The sequence below is a fragment of the Pagrus pagrus genome (genome assembly GCF_965226575.1).
Source record: "Pagrus pagrus genome assembly, chromosome: 19".
Classification (NCBI taxonomy): domain Eukaryota; kingdom Metazoa; phylum Chordata; class Actinopteri; order Spariformes; family Sparidae; genus Pagrus; species Pagrus pagrus.
The window spans coordinates 17089627-17103106 of record NC_140203.1 but is presented as its reverse complement, the minus strand read 5'-3'; the positions used below and the strand labels follow the sequence as shown (position 1 = coordinate 17103106).

Genomic DNA, 13480 nt, shown 5'->3' with positions numbered 1-13480 from the left:
AAGACGTAGGGCGTAGAGCTGTGATTGGCTGAGAGCGGGGGGCGTCACAGCATGTGGGGGTTGTAGTTTTTCCTGATCCAGAGGCTGCGCCCTTCTTCTTCTTTGTGGTTTTACTGGCAGCTGGCCTTCTTTAAATTACTGCCTCCCTCTGGCTTCAATCGTCCACTGTATATCTAAATATATACTGCACTGTGTATTTACGGTAGCCTGTTTATTTCAGACATGTGACTCAAGTCATCTGGTCTAAATCTGAAGCAGGTCCCAAGGCATTTTTTCTTGGGCAAGTCAATATAATAAGTTAAAGGTGCAATATGTAAGAAGTGGCCACTTGTGAAATTGGTTAGCATGCTAACTTCAGTAGATACCTCTGCAACACAGTACATAGACATCTTTGACATTACCTCTGCTGATAATTTAAGCTAATATTTTGCACTTTTAACCCTCACAAGAACAATATTCAATATGACAGTATATCCACAGAGGCCCCGCCATCGCTAGGACACATCAAGATGTAAACACAGGACCTCTGGTGGCTTCCTTTGGTGTCTGGCACTCGGGGGTTTGTGGCTGATCCTGAGTTCTTGGATGGTTACTCGATCAGATTGGGATCTGGCCAATTTGAAAGCCAGGTCGACACTTCAAGATCTTTTTCATGTTCCTCGAGCAGATTTGGACGTGTGCCCACTGCCACCAGGGAGTGCTGCTGCCATGAGGGCTACCTGGCTGTAGTGGCATTTGGGTGGGTAGTGCTTGTCAAGTTGCATCCACATGAATACCAGGACCCAAAGTTTTCTCGACAGAACATTACATTGTAACATGATGATAAATGTCATTCACTTTACCTGTTAGTCCTGTTAATCTTGTGTCTGATCAGTGTATACCACTTTAAATTTACACTGAATGCACATGTAGGACTATTGCACAATAATTTCACTGTTTACATAAAAACAACACACAGCATTTATGTCACATCTTTGTTTATTAACTCTTGTAAATGGTTTGAGCTGGTGTACAGGGTAAGATGATCTATACATATCTTCATGTCAGAATGATTCTGATTGAAAGGCTTGTATACATATTCACGTTTGTTTATCCTCTCTTCAGGACAATACAAAAGAAAAGAAAACAAGTGGTCATAGCTACAAAGCCTCTACATTCCACATGATGTGGGCGTTGGCCTAGTCTAGATAATGCTTAAAGAACATCCATAACAACTCTATGAGGGTGCATAGCATTCTAATTAAATATATTTTGTCATATATTTATACATATATTTTCATAAAAACATCTTTTTTTTGTGCATGTGCGCAGTTGCATTCCTTAGGATAGAGTAATATGATATTGCGTTTACATTGTCATGTATCCATTCTAAAGGAGTATAGGTGATCTCTATTCTTCGCAACAGTTAAAATTTTACAATACTCTTTTTTTTTTTTTTAAATACATCGTCGTAGGTTTACACTTCCTCTCAAGTCACAAGCCCGGAAAAAACTTTCTCTCTTCTTCCCCCACATCCAACAAGCACCGTCACTCACTCACTCACACATACACACTTTAAATACAACACAAACATGGTGGAGTCTAACTCATCATAGTGCAGAGGTTCACTGACTAGTTTATTTCTGACAGTAAATTTAAATCATGTTCGTGATAAACACCTCAGAGTGGAAACAGAATATTTCCATTCAAATAAAACTACTGAATACGTCATATCGTTCAGTGGTTACGTGTACATTTTATCTGGATTTAAAACTGACTGATATTTCAGTCTTGGTTGATTTAACGACATCTGTGGTTACTGGTGATGAACCTTTCAGAGGCTACCAGGGCCATAGTCAGGAATTTAGAAATAAGTAATACGTAACTTACATACACACAAACCTTACGTTACATAAGTAACATACTTATTTTAATCTTAACCACAATTTTATAAACTTAACCAAGTAGTTTTGTTGCATAACCGAACCATACTGTATGTGTACGACGAAGGTCCGGTACGCCTCACACTGGTAACAGCAATCATGTAGTTTTGGGAACGGTGATACAGTATCTGTTGTTTTGGGTGTTGATGGCATTTAACCTATTCAGTCAATTTTGGATTGTCCACCACAGAAAAGGCTTTTCTTTTCTTTTTTCTGCACATTGTATCTCCTACATGACAGTCTAAATAAGAAAGCTTTCTCCAAACACATTTCTTTTTCGGAAGCTCTGGCCTTGGTGGCTACTTTGTCAAAACTACAAAGTTGTGGATCTATTTGAAGCGAAACCAACAGTATATGCTGGCAAGAGTCATCGTGAACACTAAAGAAGTGTCAGTACTCACTAATACTGATCGTATTTTGTCTTGCACATTAGTTGAGACATGTCCATACACTGTTTTTTGTCTTGTGCATCATGTCCACCACAAGCAATGAAATCTACTACCGTATATGGCAGAGAGGCATTTCCTCATGCAAAGATATTGAATGGATGTTAAGAAAATGCCATAAAGAGTGTCAAAAATGGGGTTTGATGTGATGAAAATCTTAAGGGATTATCACTTTAACACAAGATTAAGTTGTCAATTCTCTTTAAAATGCATAAGTCCATCCTGTTTCTTGTGCTGATACAGTACAAGGTGTCAAATAGAGACTAATTAATGGAACGACAAAGAGCGAGTCACTTTAAGAGATTAAGGTAGTTACTGGCTTCCATCATTCAAAAGCTGTCACCTGCCTTTATCATGCCAGTTTAGACACAGCATAATTATAAAGAGACTGTTTTTGTAGTCCTCTGGTAGGTCGGTTCAAAGCTCAGAATTAAATCCTGGACTTTATGAGAAAAGTTGCTTTGGTTAGTTTACAGAACCGGTCAAAAAACTTGGTGGTTTGTCTTGCAGCCCACATATTAGTTGTACATTAATCAAATGAAACGGTCTTGTTTAATTTGGTGGACACAAGACTTGGCTGGTTCATTTAAGTTCACCACTCATAGGAATGAATTTGGTAAAACATAACCAACAGAGGCAACCATTGTCATGTCGCCTCCCCAGGAGCTGAGTGGTTAATGACCACAATACTCTGTGTCCTTTTTGGTCTTATTTAATCTCTCCACCACACACACATGCACACACACGCACGCACGCATGCACACACACTTACCATCCTGCTTCATAACACCCTAACATCCACTCCCTCGTCCTGTGAATCCCCACCCCGCCCTAAATGTCCCCAACACCCAAGTCTTAATCAGAAGCAGTCACTTAGTGTCCTGCGCTCGTCTTTTGAGAGGAGGACTCAGAACTTAAAAAACAAAACAAAAAAAGAAAAAAACAAACAAATTTTTTGATTCTGACTTAGCAGAACTGAAAACCTGAGTGGAGTAACAGTGGAAAACATGTGATATGTAATTAAAAACATGTGCTATATCGGATGAGGCATTCATGGGCATGGAAAATATGTGCATATGTGTGATGTGTAACTAATGTGTTCAGTCATTCATCCAGTGTCTCAGTCATTCAGGCTACAGTAGCATTTACAGTACTTAAATATTGTTTCGATTTCCAGGAAATGTGTGCTACTATGACATGACCCCTTCGTAGTGCTGCCGTCAGGTTTCTGCATAAAGTAAGTGTTTCAGAGATGAAGGGAACATGAGATGGGTGGCTTACAGTGATGCCAGTGAATGTCTGAAAATGGTGAAACACTTACAACTACAACTTAAATTACTCAGAAAAACAACAAGGAGTTCAGTGGTTTCCACCTTACGGCAGCAGCAGACTCCTTAATAGGTATCAGTGTATTAAGTTAACATATCCTGGTTTATATTTTGCTACGTTAAGTGCTGTAAAACAAATAATCCCTCTCAGGCCTCTGCAGTCCAACACTGCCACAACCGAGTCATCCGCCCCTTGCATCAGTGCGTCCTCTCTGACTCCCGTCAGATACAGCACGGTTGCCCAATGTCAAACTCAGCTGCTGTTCGTCCAGATGGAGTTTCTGTCTTCACTGAGGAGTTCAGTCAGTTACACCTTTCAGTTTCAGATCCTTTATGCACATATACAGAACCACGGCGTCCATCTTCTGTGCTCTTGTTGTTAAGTATTATTGCTGCAGCATACTCCAAAAAATCCAACACTCTGACCAGGCTATAATAATTTAATGATGACATGTTTTTTCTGATGATGTGTGTGTGTGTGTGTGTAAGCATGTGTGTTTGTGGATGTGCTTTTGTCTGTGTATTTGAATGTTTGTGTGTCTTCACAGTTCACGAGTCTGGGGTCAGTGTTTTATAAGACAATCACAGTGCTACCTGCTGTCCTCGCTGCACAGCTCCTATCACAATCGCATGTTGTAGTAGCATCGTGCTACTTTCACGCTTGAATTCCTCCAAATCACTACATCCTCACATGAAACAGATCCTCCATGATTTCACCATCTCAATTGAATCGACCAAAATCCAACAGTGAGGCCCTACAGCCGTTGCGAACAGATAAAGAGGAAACACACACAACATTTTTCTCAAAGTTTTTAACATTAGATGGAGGAGCTATAGATGCTGATGGAGAGGCCTGTGATTTTACTGCATATCGACTGAGGCTACTGATAAAAGGTGAGTCGAGGTGATGTGCGCTACTGGGAGAAATGACGGAAGAAGGTAGAAAAGGTCACGGGGGAGGAAAACGTCGATCTTTGTGTTGCAGAGCTGCTGCACAATGCAATCAAGCCATCAACCCCTTTTCCAAAGAAAACATTCCCTGTCGTCTGGAAAAACACATTTCCCCTGAAAACACGAGGGGTGAAAGAGCTTCAGCTCCCTACCGAGGTTAGACAATGCTTAAAACCACGGTGGACAGGTTTCAAAGGAACGGATTACAAGAAAACGAGCTTCATCCACAAAGGAAAAGACGCCAGCGCACGCAGACAGGAACACTCACGAGCAGGGGAGCACAGCGGCTTTCTCATTCCAGCACTGAGCGCACCATGACATCACAGGGGGCAGCGAGCCAATCATGAGGCGGGGGCTCAGCGCCAAGCCAGAAGCAAGAAACACATGCGGTAGAGAAGAATACACGCACACATACGCACACATACACGCACTGACACATGTCCACGTAGCATAGAGTGCATATATCACATTGAGAATAATAGGGGAAAAGGTCCAGTGAAAGAAGCATTGGTAGGCTCAGCAGAGGCTTAGCTGTATACAGAACCATCCATTGAGGGACTTTTTTTTGGCTGTAGTGTTATTGGACTCAACTCGCCTGCCACTCCAGTTGCAGGGGCGGGATGAGGTCCTTAAAATGGCCTGAGGCCAAAGTGTGGGTCCGCCCCGCACCATGTACCCCTTCAGTTTGTAGATAATGACAGTTCAAAAGGTCAAAGGGCATGCACCAGCAGTCATCATGCGATTACAGTTCACAGGAAGCACTTTTTGTTGCTTTTTTTTTTTTCTTGGTTGTTTTACTGACATTTATGTTTTTTTTTTTTTTTGTAAAAAAACAAAAACAAAAGAGATCTTCATGCCTTAGTCTAGTTGATATTTTCTTTACAAATGTTATAAAACTACAAGTTGAACTCCTCTTTTTTTCTTTCTCCGTCTCTTCTTACGCGGTACTCCATGGTCACATGTTGAGGATGATTCTGTGTTTGTCATTTTGTAGTTTGCGCTTGTTAGTCTTTGTCTTACTCTTCCTCCTCCCTTCCTCATTTCCATCTGCGTTCTGGTTGTGTTTTTGTGGAGGATGATTTGGCAGTGGCTTTCCGGTCCTAGAAAACAGAGAGAGACACCGTTAACACACAAAACACAGGCTAAATTACAATGACCTTCCCAAAAAATATTCCCAAAATATTATCAAGGTATAATGAATGCCAAATCTAATTTTGAACATAAATGGAACAGAACAGCATGTGGAGACTACTGAGCTCTAACAGAGTCCAAATATGTTGCCATACAGGCTTTAATCCAAGCACTGGGATTCACAAGTGCTTGTTGTGTGTCCCGTACCTGGAGGACTGGGTAGTATGTGTATTTCAGTGTTTAACTCTCCGCAGACTGGTGCGCTGCACTGACTGAGCGCCCTTTCTCACATCCACCCCCACCTGGAGCAAGGAGGGAGGGAGGAGGGAAGGAAACAACACTCGGACCAATTAACTTCTGAAGCCTCTACATGTAACAGAGCAGGAAACTAACTCGTCTGTCCACCTGCCAGCCACTGTGGCTCGCTGCGGTCCCCAGAATTCACAGGCTGTCACTGCTTTACATTTAGAAATTCATCAGCCAATCAGGTGGGAGGAGAAACAAATCACTGCCTGAAGCACTTTGTTCAACATATCAAATCAGTTCACAAATGTGCAAGCATTTTGCCAGTGAGGACAATGGTGATGAAAGGTGGTAATGTCTCTCTTTTCCACTAACACTCATTACTTGCTGTCTTTAAAGGTCCCATATTATGCTCATTTTCAGGTTCATATTATATTGGGTGTCTACATTGCTACCTGAAAATTTTTACATGCTTTAATGTTCAAAAAACACATTATTTTTCTCATACCGTCCATTGCTGCAGCACCTCTCTTCACCCTCTGTCTGAATGCTCCATTTTAGTGCCCGTCTCTTTAAAGCCCCCGTCCCGAGAAGCCAAGTCTGTTCTGATTTGTCAGCTCTCACAAGCCTGAGCAGGCACTGCTTCCCACCCTGTTTACATCTGCCTGTTTTTGCAACCAGTGGTGTGGCTGAGGGGGCTGACTGTATAGTTGTGACAGGAAGTCTCACCTTCTACAATATGGGACCTTTAATACATGGATGTCCAATTTCTTCATTTATAGATTCAGAATTACCATAAACAGAGGTTGGTTTGTTGTCATATCTGCTAACGGGGACAAAATATTTCAAACCATCATTTGGCTGGTGGCTCCTGTTAATTTCCCATCCTTTGTGCCAGGCTGTGTGACTGATTTACAGTTAAATGCTGTCTGCTCGGGTTTACAGCGCTTGTGAGTGAATATGACTCAGTGTAAACGATGAAAACGTGACTGACTCACTTTTCGAGCAAGCATATGTCCGTGTTCAGAGACAAACTGCGGCTCAGCAGCATAGTCCTCTTTCTCCTCTCTCTGTAAAAGACAATTTACATATAAACGGCAGCTCACAGTACTCACATATGTCCAGTAATAAACTTGTTTGTAATCAGAAATGTAAAAAAAGAAATGAAAAGGTATTAGACATGGTAGATATTCCCCATGTGTTGCACCACACAACACATCAATCTGGTCAGATTCATCAAAACATTTCATTTTGATGATTCCTCAGTTGTTAAGTGAATACTGATGGTCGTGCGCTAATAAATCAAACTAAATGACTGTCTTCCATCTGATAATTCAAAAAAGTGATGGATAAAGATGTTTCCCCTCCGGGCGCAGGAAGCAGCGGGTGGTCGGCGTGGAAACCTGACCTGGCCCCGCCTTGGCTCCTGTTCCCAAGAATGTTGGCCGGCCTCCTGGTGAGAGAAGCCCAGCCCCCTGTCAAAGGGCTGTGTGCCCTGCAGGAAGCGCCCACGCAGCACATGAGAGTAACCCGTGTCACACACCGGAGTCAGCAGAGCCTCCTGGGCCACACGCAAGCCTGGCACATCACGTCCCGATGACACCGAGCCCACCCAGCTCTGCAGGGAGTCCTTGTCTGGTAAGTAGGGTTGAAATGCTCCACCTCCTACCATTCTGGATCGCAAAATGCAAATAAAGCAGAAAGAAATAGGAGCTATGTTACCATTTTGAGTACAGACAGTGAAAAACGACACACATTGGCAGCCAACGTACCGGTTATCTCCGTTATGCTCTGAAGACCGACTCAGTCCCGACATCTCACACCGCTGGGCATACACCTGCTGGCCTGCAACAACAGAAATCCCTTCCACTGAACCCAGCCCTATACCGCCACCTCCCCCTTTTGCTCCTCCTCCTGCTGCGAGGGCCTCCCCTCTCCTTCCATCCGACCTCTGACCTCCCAGCTGCCCGTTTAGGTTGACCTTAGGGACGGCGCCACTGGCCCTCACCCTGTCCCTTTCTGCCAGCACACATGCTAGCTCCTGTGGCGCCTCCTCCTCCTCAACCTCCCCTTCCTCTTCCTCCTCTTCCTCCTCCTCTTCCAGCTCCATGATAGAGCCGCTGGCTCCACTGGCTCCACTGCTCGGGCGACCCAAGCTGCAGGGAAGGGAGAGCGTAGCGCCCTCTGAGTCATCAGCCCGACTGCTACCATCTAGTGACGAGTCCTCGACTGTAACCAGTGAGGGGCTGACCCCTGCTGGCCACACTTGAACGTCAGACATCTCCATTAATGTGTCTTCCTCAGTCGTGGCGATGGGGGCACACTCGAGGCTGGAGACTTCCTGCCAGTAGGGCTCCGCTCCCAGCGGAGAGGGCAAGCTGTACTGCATGGAGGCCGGGGACAGCAGCTCCTCCTGCACCAGCCCATAACCTGGAGGGAAGACAGGGCGAGACAAGAGAAAGACTAACACCACGCAGGCACAGCCAGAGGGAGGATGGGGAGGTGGTGGATCGACTGTTTCTCCAACTCATGAGGAAACAGTGGGGCTCAGCCCTGTCCCAATACACCAGGAAAGAGCCTAATCTGTCTTTATAAAGCCACAGATTAAGGACATCCTTAAATCCATTTCAGTAACTGTGAAAAGGTCGATATATTGACCCAGAACTAGCAATCTGAGTCCGATAAATTCCAGCCAATATGTTTTCAAAAAAGCTTTCAGTTTGAAAGGTAGAACACAAGAAAACTGAACATCTGAAATCAGCTTCTTTCATCTTTATGTTCTTAATTTGTCTGATTGATGTCTAAATATTTGGACCGATTTCCTTCTGTTTCTGGGTTTGAGCTAATGCACTTTAGGTTACTGTCATTGGGACACGGCAATAAGAGTGAGGTGGGGGTCAAAGGTGTTTAGTGTATCATCCACTGTCTGTGAGGTGAATGGTGCAGGGCTCTAGTTTGTAAGACAGTGAATCTGCAGAACGTATTCTGTGTTCCTTGTCAAGCGAGAAAAAGGTGAGTCCACAGTTATACAGTATAATGACTGTGGGGTTGGCACGATATAATTATAGCATTAATTCATTTTCAGAGAAAAGGGTTCCAGTTGGATTTTAGTATCCTGATTGCATCTGCAGCTCACTAAAAGGCTGATCATTAAGCTGTTATTTACACACAGCCAACAGTGAAATCACAATATTTAGAGAAAGCGGATTAAAAAAGCATTTTAAATTTGTTCTTCTTTAGATCACTGTTGGTGTTGACCAATCAAGGCAGAGGCTGGGTGCTGTACATTTCCAGAAATTAAAAACTATTTCAGACAGTTGATTAGACAACGTTCTCTTTCTACAATCCTTCCCAGCTGCTGCGCTGCAAACAGCAAAGCCGTAATGTTACGTCTCTATTATCGTTCCAACCCATATCACGATCCTGAGTGGGAGTCAGCAGCATCTTGCAGATTCTGCAGAGGAAAATGCAAGTTACTGTTGCTCTTGCATCCCCCTGTAGTTACACATCAGAGTCATGCATTTATATGTCTGCACCCCAGGCATCCAAATAAAGGTCACTGTACACACACACACACGCATTCTCGCGCACACACATATAAAGACACACTAATACACACACACATTAGACAGAGGTATTAAGTTTAAAGACTTTTTAGTAATTGATTGTGCAATTTACAGTGTTATATAAAGTGACCTACGTTTTATCTGAAAGTGACAGTGTTTTATAATTATAGTTATTCTGCTAAACATCTAAAGATTCTTAATTGATGAATTGAATGTACATGAATTAGTCTTGCATAGCCAGATCTATCTTCACAGCGCTGTGTCAGCGCTGGAGAAATATCTGGTCGCACTCATTATGTTTCTGGCTTGTTTTGTATTTGTTTAAACCAATCAAAGTTGTCTTTGGCGTGTTAGTGGGAACTTGTTTAGCATGTGGGGAGGCAAGCCCCGGTATTAAAATGGCAACGTTTGTACCATTAGCAAGCAGGTTGGGTTAGAGTAACGTGCCATTTTATGGCTAGCTTGAAGGTTGTGGCTGATTCCTGTGAAAACGGAAAATGGCACACAGATAGCTGAAGGAAGAACACCTACTGTCGGCCAATGGCAGGTTTATACAAACAGTCTACATCGTGTGAGTCAGACTATAAATGAATTAATTACACTGTTGGAATATCAAACACTACTCAACACTTTTTAATCATTAAACACTGTTGGGTTCATGACTAAACATTTTTGTTCTACTTTGGTTTTATTCCCAAATCTCATTCACTAGCAAGGACACACGCACACACAAGCACACTTTCTAATACACAAACACACTTTATCCAGTTATAATTTCTCTATTATTCTTTATAATTTCAATTTCAGGCCAAAACACATATGTGGTATATTACAGTAATAATATAATTCATATTTATAGTATATAATAAATAATGAGAATAACTTTATCTCTGAGTTTTGACATCATTTAGGTTCAGACTTTTGATATCTTTAAAAATGTCTGAGATCCAGACAACAGAAGTCATTTTACTCACTTCTTTTCCCTTTTCAAGAATTTGATTTAGTTGCATTTTGATTCATTATGTTTTATCTAGGCCAAACATGAAGACAAGTTTAAATGTTTTCAATTATTTTTAAAAAAGTGAAACATTCACAGTATTCAATTAACATTTGGGGATTTTGTTTGTGAATAAAGCGTACAGTGTAATCAATATGTCATATCTTTGGTGATATTTGAAGACAATACTTTCACACATTTTGGTACATGTGACAGCTTTGGATTGGGGATCGACTGTAAGTAAATTGTCTGATAAATTGTTCCATCAATGAGTTCAGATGAATGAAATAAGGTGAAATTGTCAGACAGTAAAGGAGTACTTCACCCAAAATCAAAGTTAGGATGTGTTCAAACGTTTTGCTTCAGAGCCCAAAACCACCAAGGTGTGATGCCACAACGTGTATCCAGCTAAAAGGTAAAAACCTGAAACTCTCGCTTCTTTATGATATTGTGGCTGACAGGACACTTTCAAAGAGCCACCCAAGCATTAGGGTGAGCACAACCTTAAAGTTTTATAACAATCCTTTCCGTTTAACTTTATCTGGCAGCTTTTACAAACAGCGCTTGTTAAAATATTGCTTTTAATATTGAAAATGTCCCTTCGCAATAAAATATTCTAAACAAAACATGTTTATTATTTCCCGTCCTTATCCTAACAAGGCCCAGACAAAGAACAGTGAGGCATACGTTTAGTTTAACTTCTTCAGGCAGCTTTTACAAACTGAGCTTCTCAAAATATTGATTTTAACGTTGAAAAATGTCCCTTTGAAATAAAATACTGTCACCAAAACCATGAATATTATTTCTTTTCCTTATCCTGACCAGGCCCAGACAAAGAACAGTCCTTTCAGTTTAATTTTTTCAGGCAGCTTTTACAAACTGAGCATGTTAAAATGTTGCTTTTAATATGTCCCTTTGTAATGAGATATTGCAATCAAAAACCTGATTATTTCCCGTCTTTAACCTATCTAAGTAAGTAAGGCAAGCAGGATTTGTTTCTCAGAAATTAATTACTTACAACTCATCTGTCTGATGAGCTGCAAAGACTAAAAGATCATTTTGAGGCTGTTTATCAAGAACTATATTTCACAGTCCTATTCATTTCAAAATCTATCTGCATATTTACTGCATGGAAACTGCCGTAATGTGAAGCTGTGGAAACAACAAGTAAGAGACATTGCTACCAACATGCTGTCAATGATTAACCTGAAAGTTTAGCATTACAACTTATTGTTAAGAATTTTTTAAATTTATTTTTACAAAGCTGACATTTGTTTGTTGCAGAAACAGCTCATGTTATATATCAATAAGCTCCAGCTATGAACAGAAAATTATTGAAGAAACTGCCTTATCTGATCTACAAATAAGTGTGTTTTCTTTGATTTAAAATGCTTCCAGGATAGATTAACCAATGCAGGTAACTTGAATTGTATCAGCTCCTGTTCTACAATAAACACAATCTCAGCTAATTGTTTCAAATAGAAATTGTGGCTTAAAACCGAATCCATCAAAAGTCTGACCAGTCAAAAAAGGGTACGTTTTAATGGGTGAAATACCTCTTTAGTGTGTCAATAATAGTAGTCTCTGGACTAAAATGTGAGTAAGCATGTGTGTGAGTGTGAGTGTGTGTTTCTGGGATGGTACAGGGCCGGGAGGATGAGTGGTGGCGTCAGAATGAGGTGAGCGGGGGGGATGAGTCAGGATTAGAATGAGAGTCAGAATGAGTTAGATGAATCTGGGTTAGCCTTTCCCTTCACTCCTGCTATTTAAACACAAACACACGCACGAGTGGTGTCAAAGGCACAAGATGTAAGTGAGGCACAAATAAACTCCACAGAGAAAAACAAGACACAACAAGAAGACAACACGCCGCACAGCACGCCACTCACTTTACCACTACACACACACACACACACACACACACACACACACACACACACACACACACACACACACACACACACACACACACACACACACACATACACATGTACACCTACACACAATACTGCACTCATATTAAAATACAAATGAGGACAAACAGTTTATGCTCACAGGTGAGCCTCAAATCAACAGAAATAAATCACACACACCCAAACCAATACACAAACACACCTCACAGCAATATCCCTGCTGGCAGATAACATTCAGACAATGTTGACAATGAGTCTGTCATCAGACTTGGGCAAAACACAGATTGTTGACTTATTTTAGTGTCAAAATTTCGGTTAAAGAATTTCTTTTACTTTTGCACATATGTTAACTGCACAAAAACACAATTTTCTTTATAAAATAATAGAAAAAATGTCAAACCGAGACTCTAATCAAGTTGGGATGCTTTGTAGAACATATATGAAAACAGAATGCAAACTGTTTCCTAACAATGGTTTTAGAAAGTGTTACCGAACCCTTGTCCTATATACAATAAAGTGTTGAAACTCGCCTTATCCTTGCTTGTGAATGTCTGAACCTTTGAGGATGTCCCTTTCATATCCAATCGTGACCTGTTACCAATTAACCTGTTTACCTGTGGAATGTTCCAAACAGGTGTTTTTGGAGCATTTCACAACTTCCCTAGTCTCAGAATAAGCATATATTTACAAAAATCAATGAAGCTGATGACATTAAATATATCATCTTTGTAGTTTTTTCCACTGAGTCAAAAAGTAAAAGCAAATCCAGCATCCTTTTTTGTTGTTCTACACAGCATCCCAACTTTTTTGAAATTGGGCTTATATTATATATATATATATATAAACTAGAGTCCCATTCATCAAACATTGAGAATAACTTACAATTAGTTATTTTGCCCATGAATGAAAGACATCATGTCACCGCAACATTGTACATTGAACATTATGTGCTACACAGCTGACCATGTGTTACAGCGTAGCTT

General features: G+C 41.2%; 1 protein-coding gene across 4 annotated transcripts in view; it reads right to left on the bottom strand.

Annotated features, from left to right (window-relative positions):
• Positions 1 to 960: 960 nt before the first annotated feature.
• ank1b (ankyrin 1, erythrocytic b) overlaps positions 961 to 13480 on the bottom strand; it is an 86066-nt gene continuing 73546 nt past the window's right edge. For 3 of the 4 annotated variants that reach the window (XM_084383391.1, XM_084383392.1, XM_084383393.1), the window contains 5 exons: positions 7794 to 8451; positions 7565 to 7694; positions 7020 to 7091; positions 5986 to 6080; positions 961 to 5747 (listed from right to left, as the gene is read on the bottom strand). In XM_084383391.1, coding sequence (XP_084239517.1) covers positions 6012 to 6080; positions 7020 to 7091; positions 7565 to 7694; positions 7794 to 8451 — 929 coding nt within the window. In that variant the 3' untranslated portion in view covers positions 961 to 5747; positions 5986 to 6011. The remainder of the gene's footprint in view (positions 5748 to 5985; positions 6081 to 7019; positions 7092 to 7564; positions 7695 to 7793; positions 8452 to 13480) is intronic. The other variant, XM_084383390.1, reaches the window with a different exon arrangement.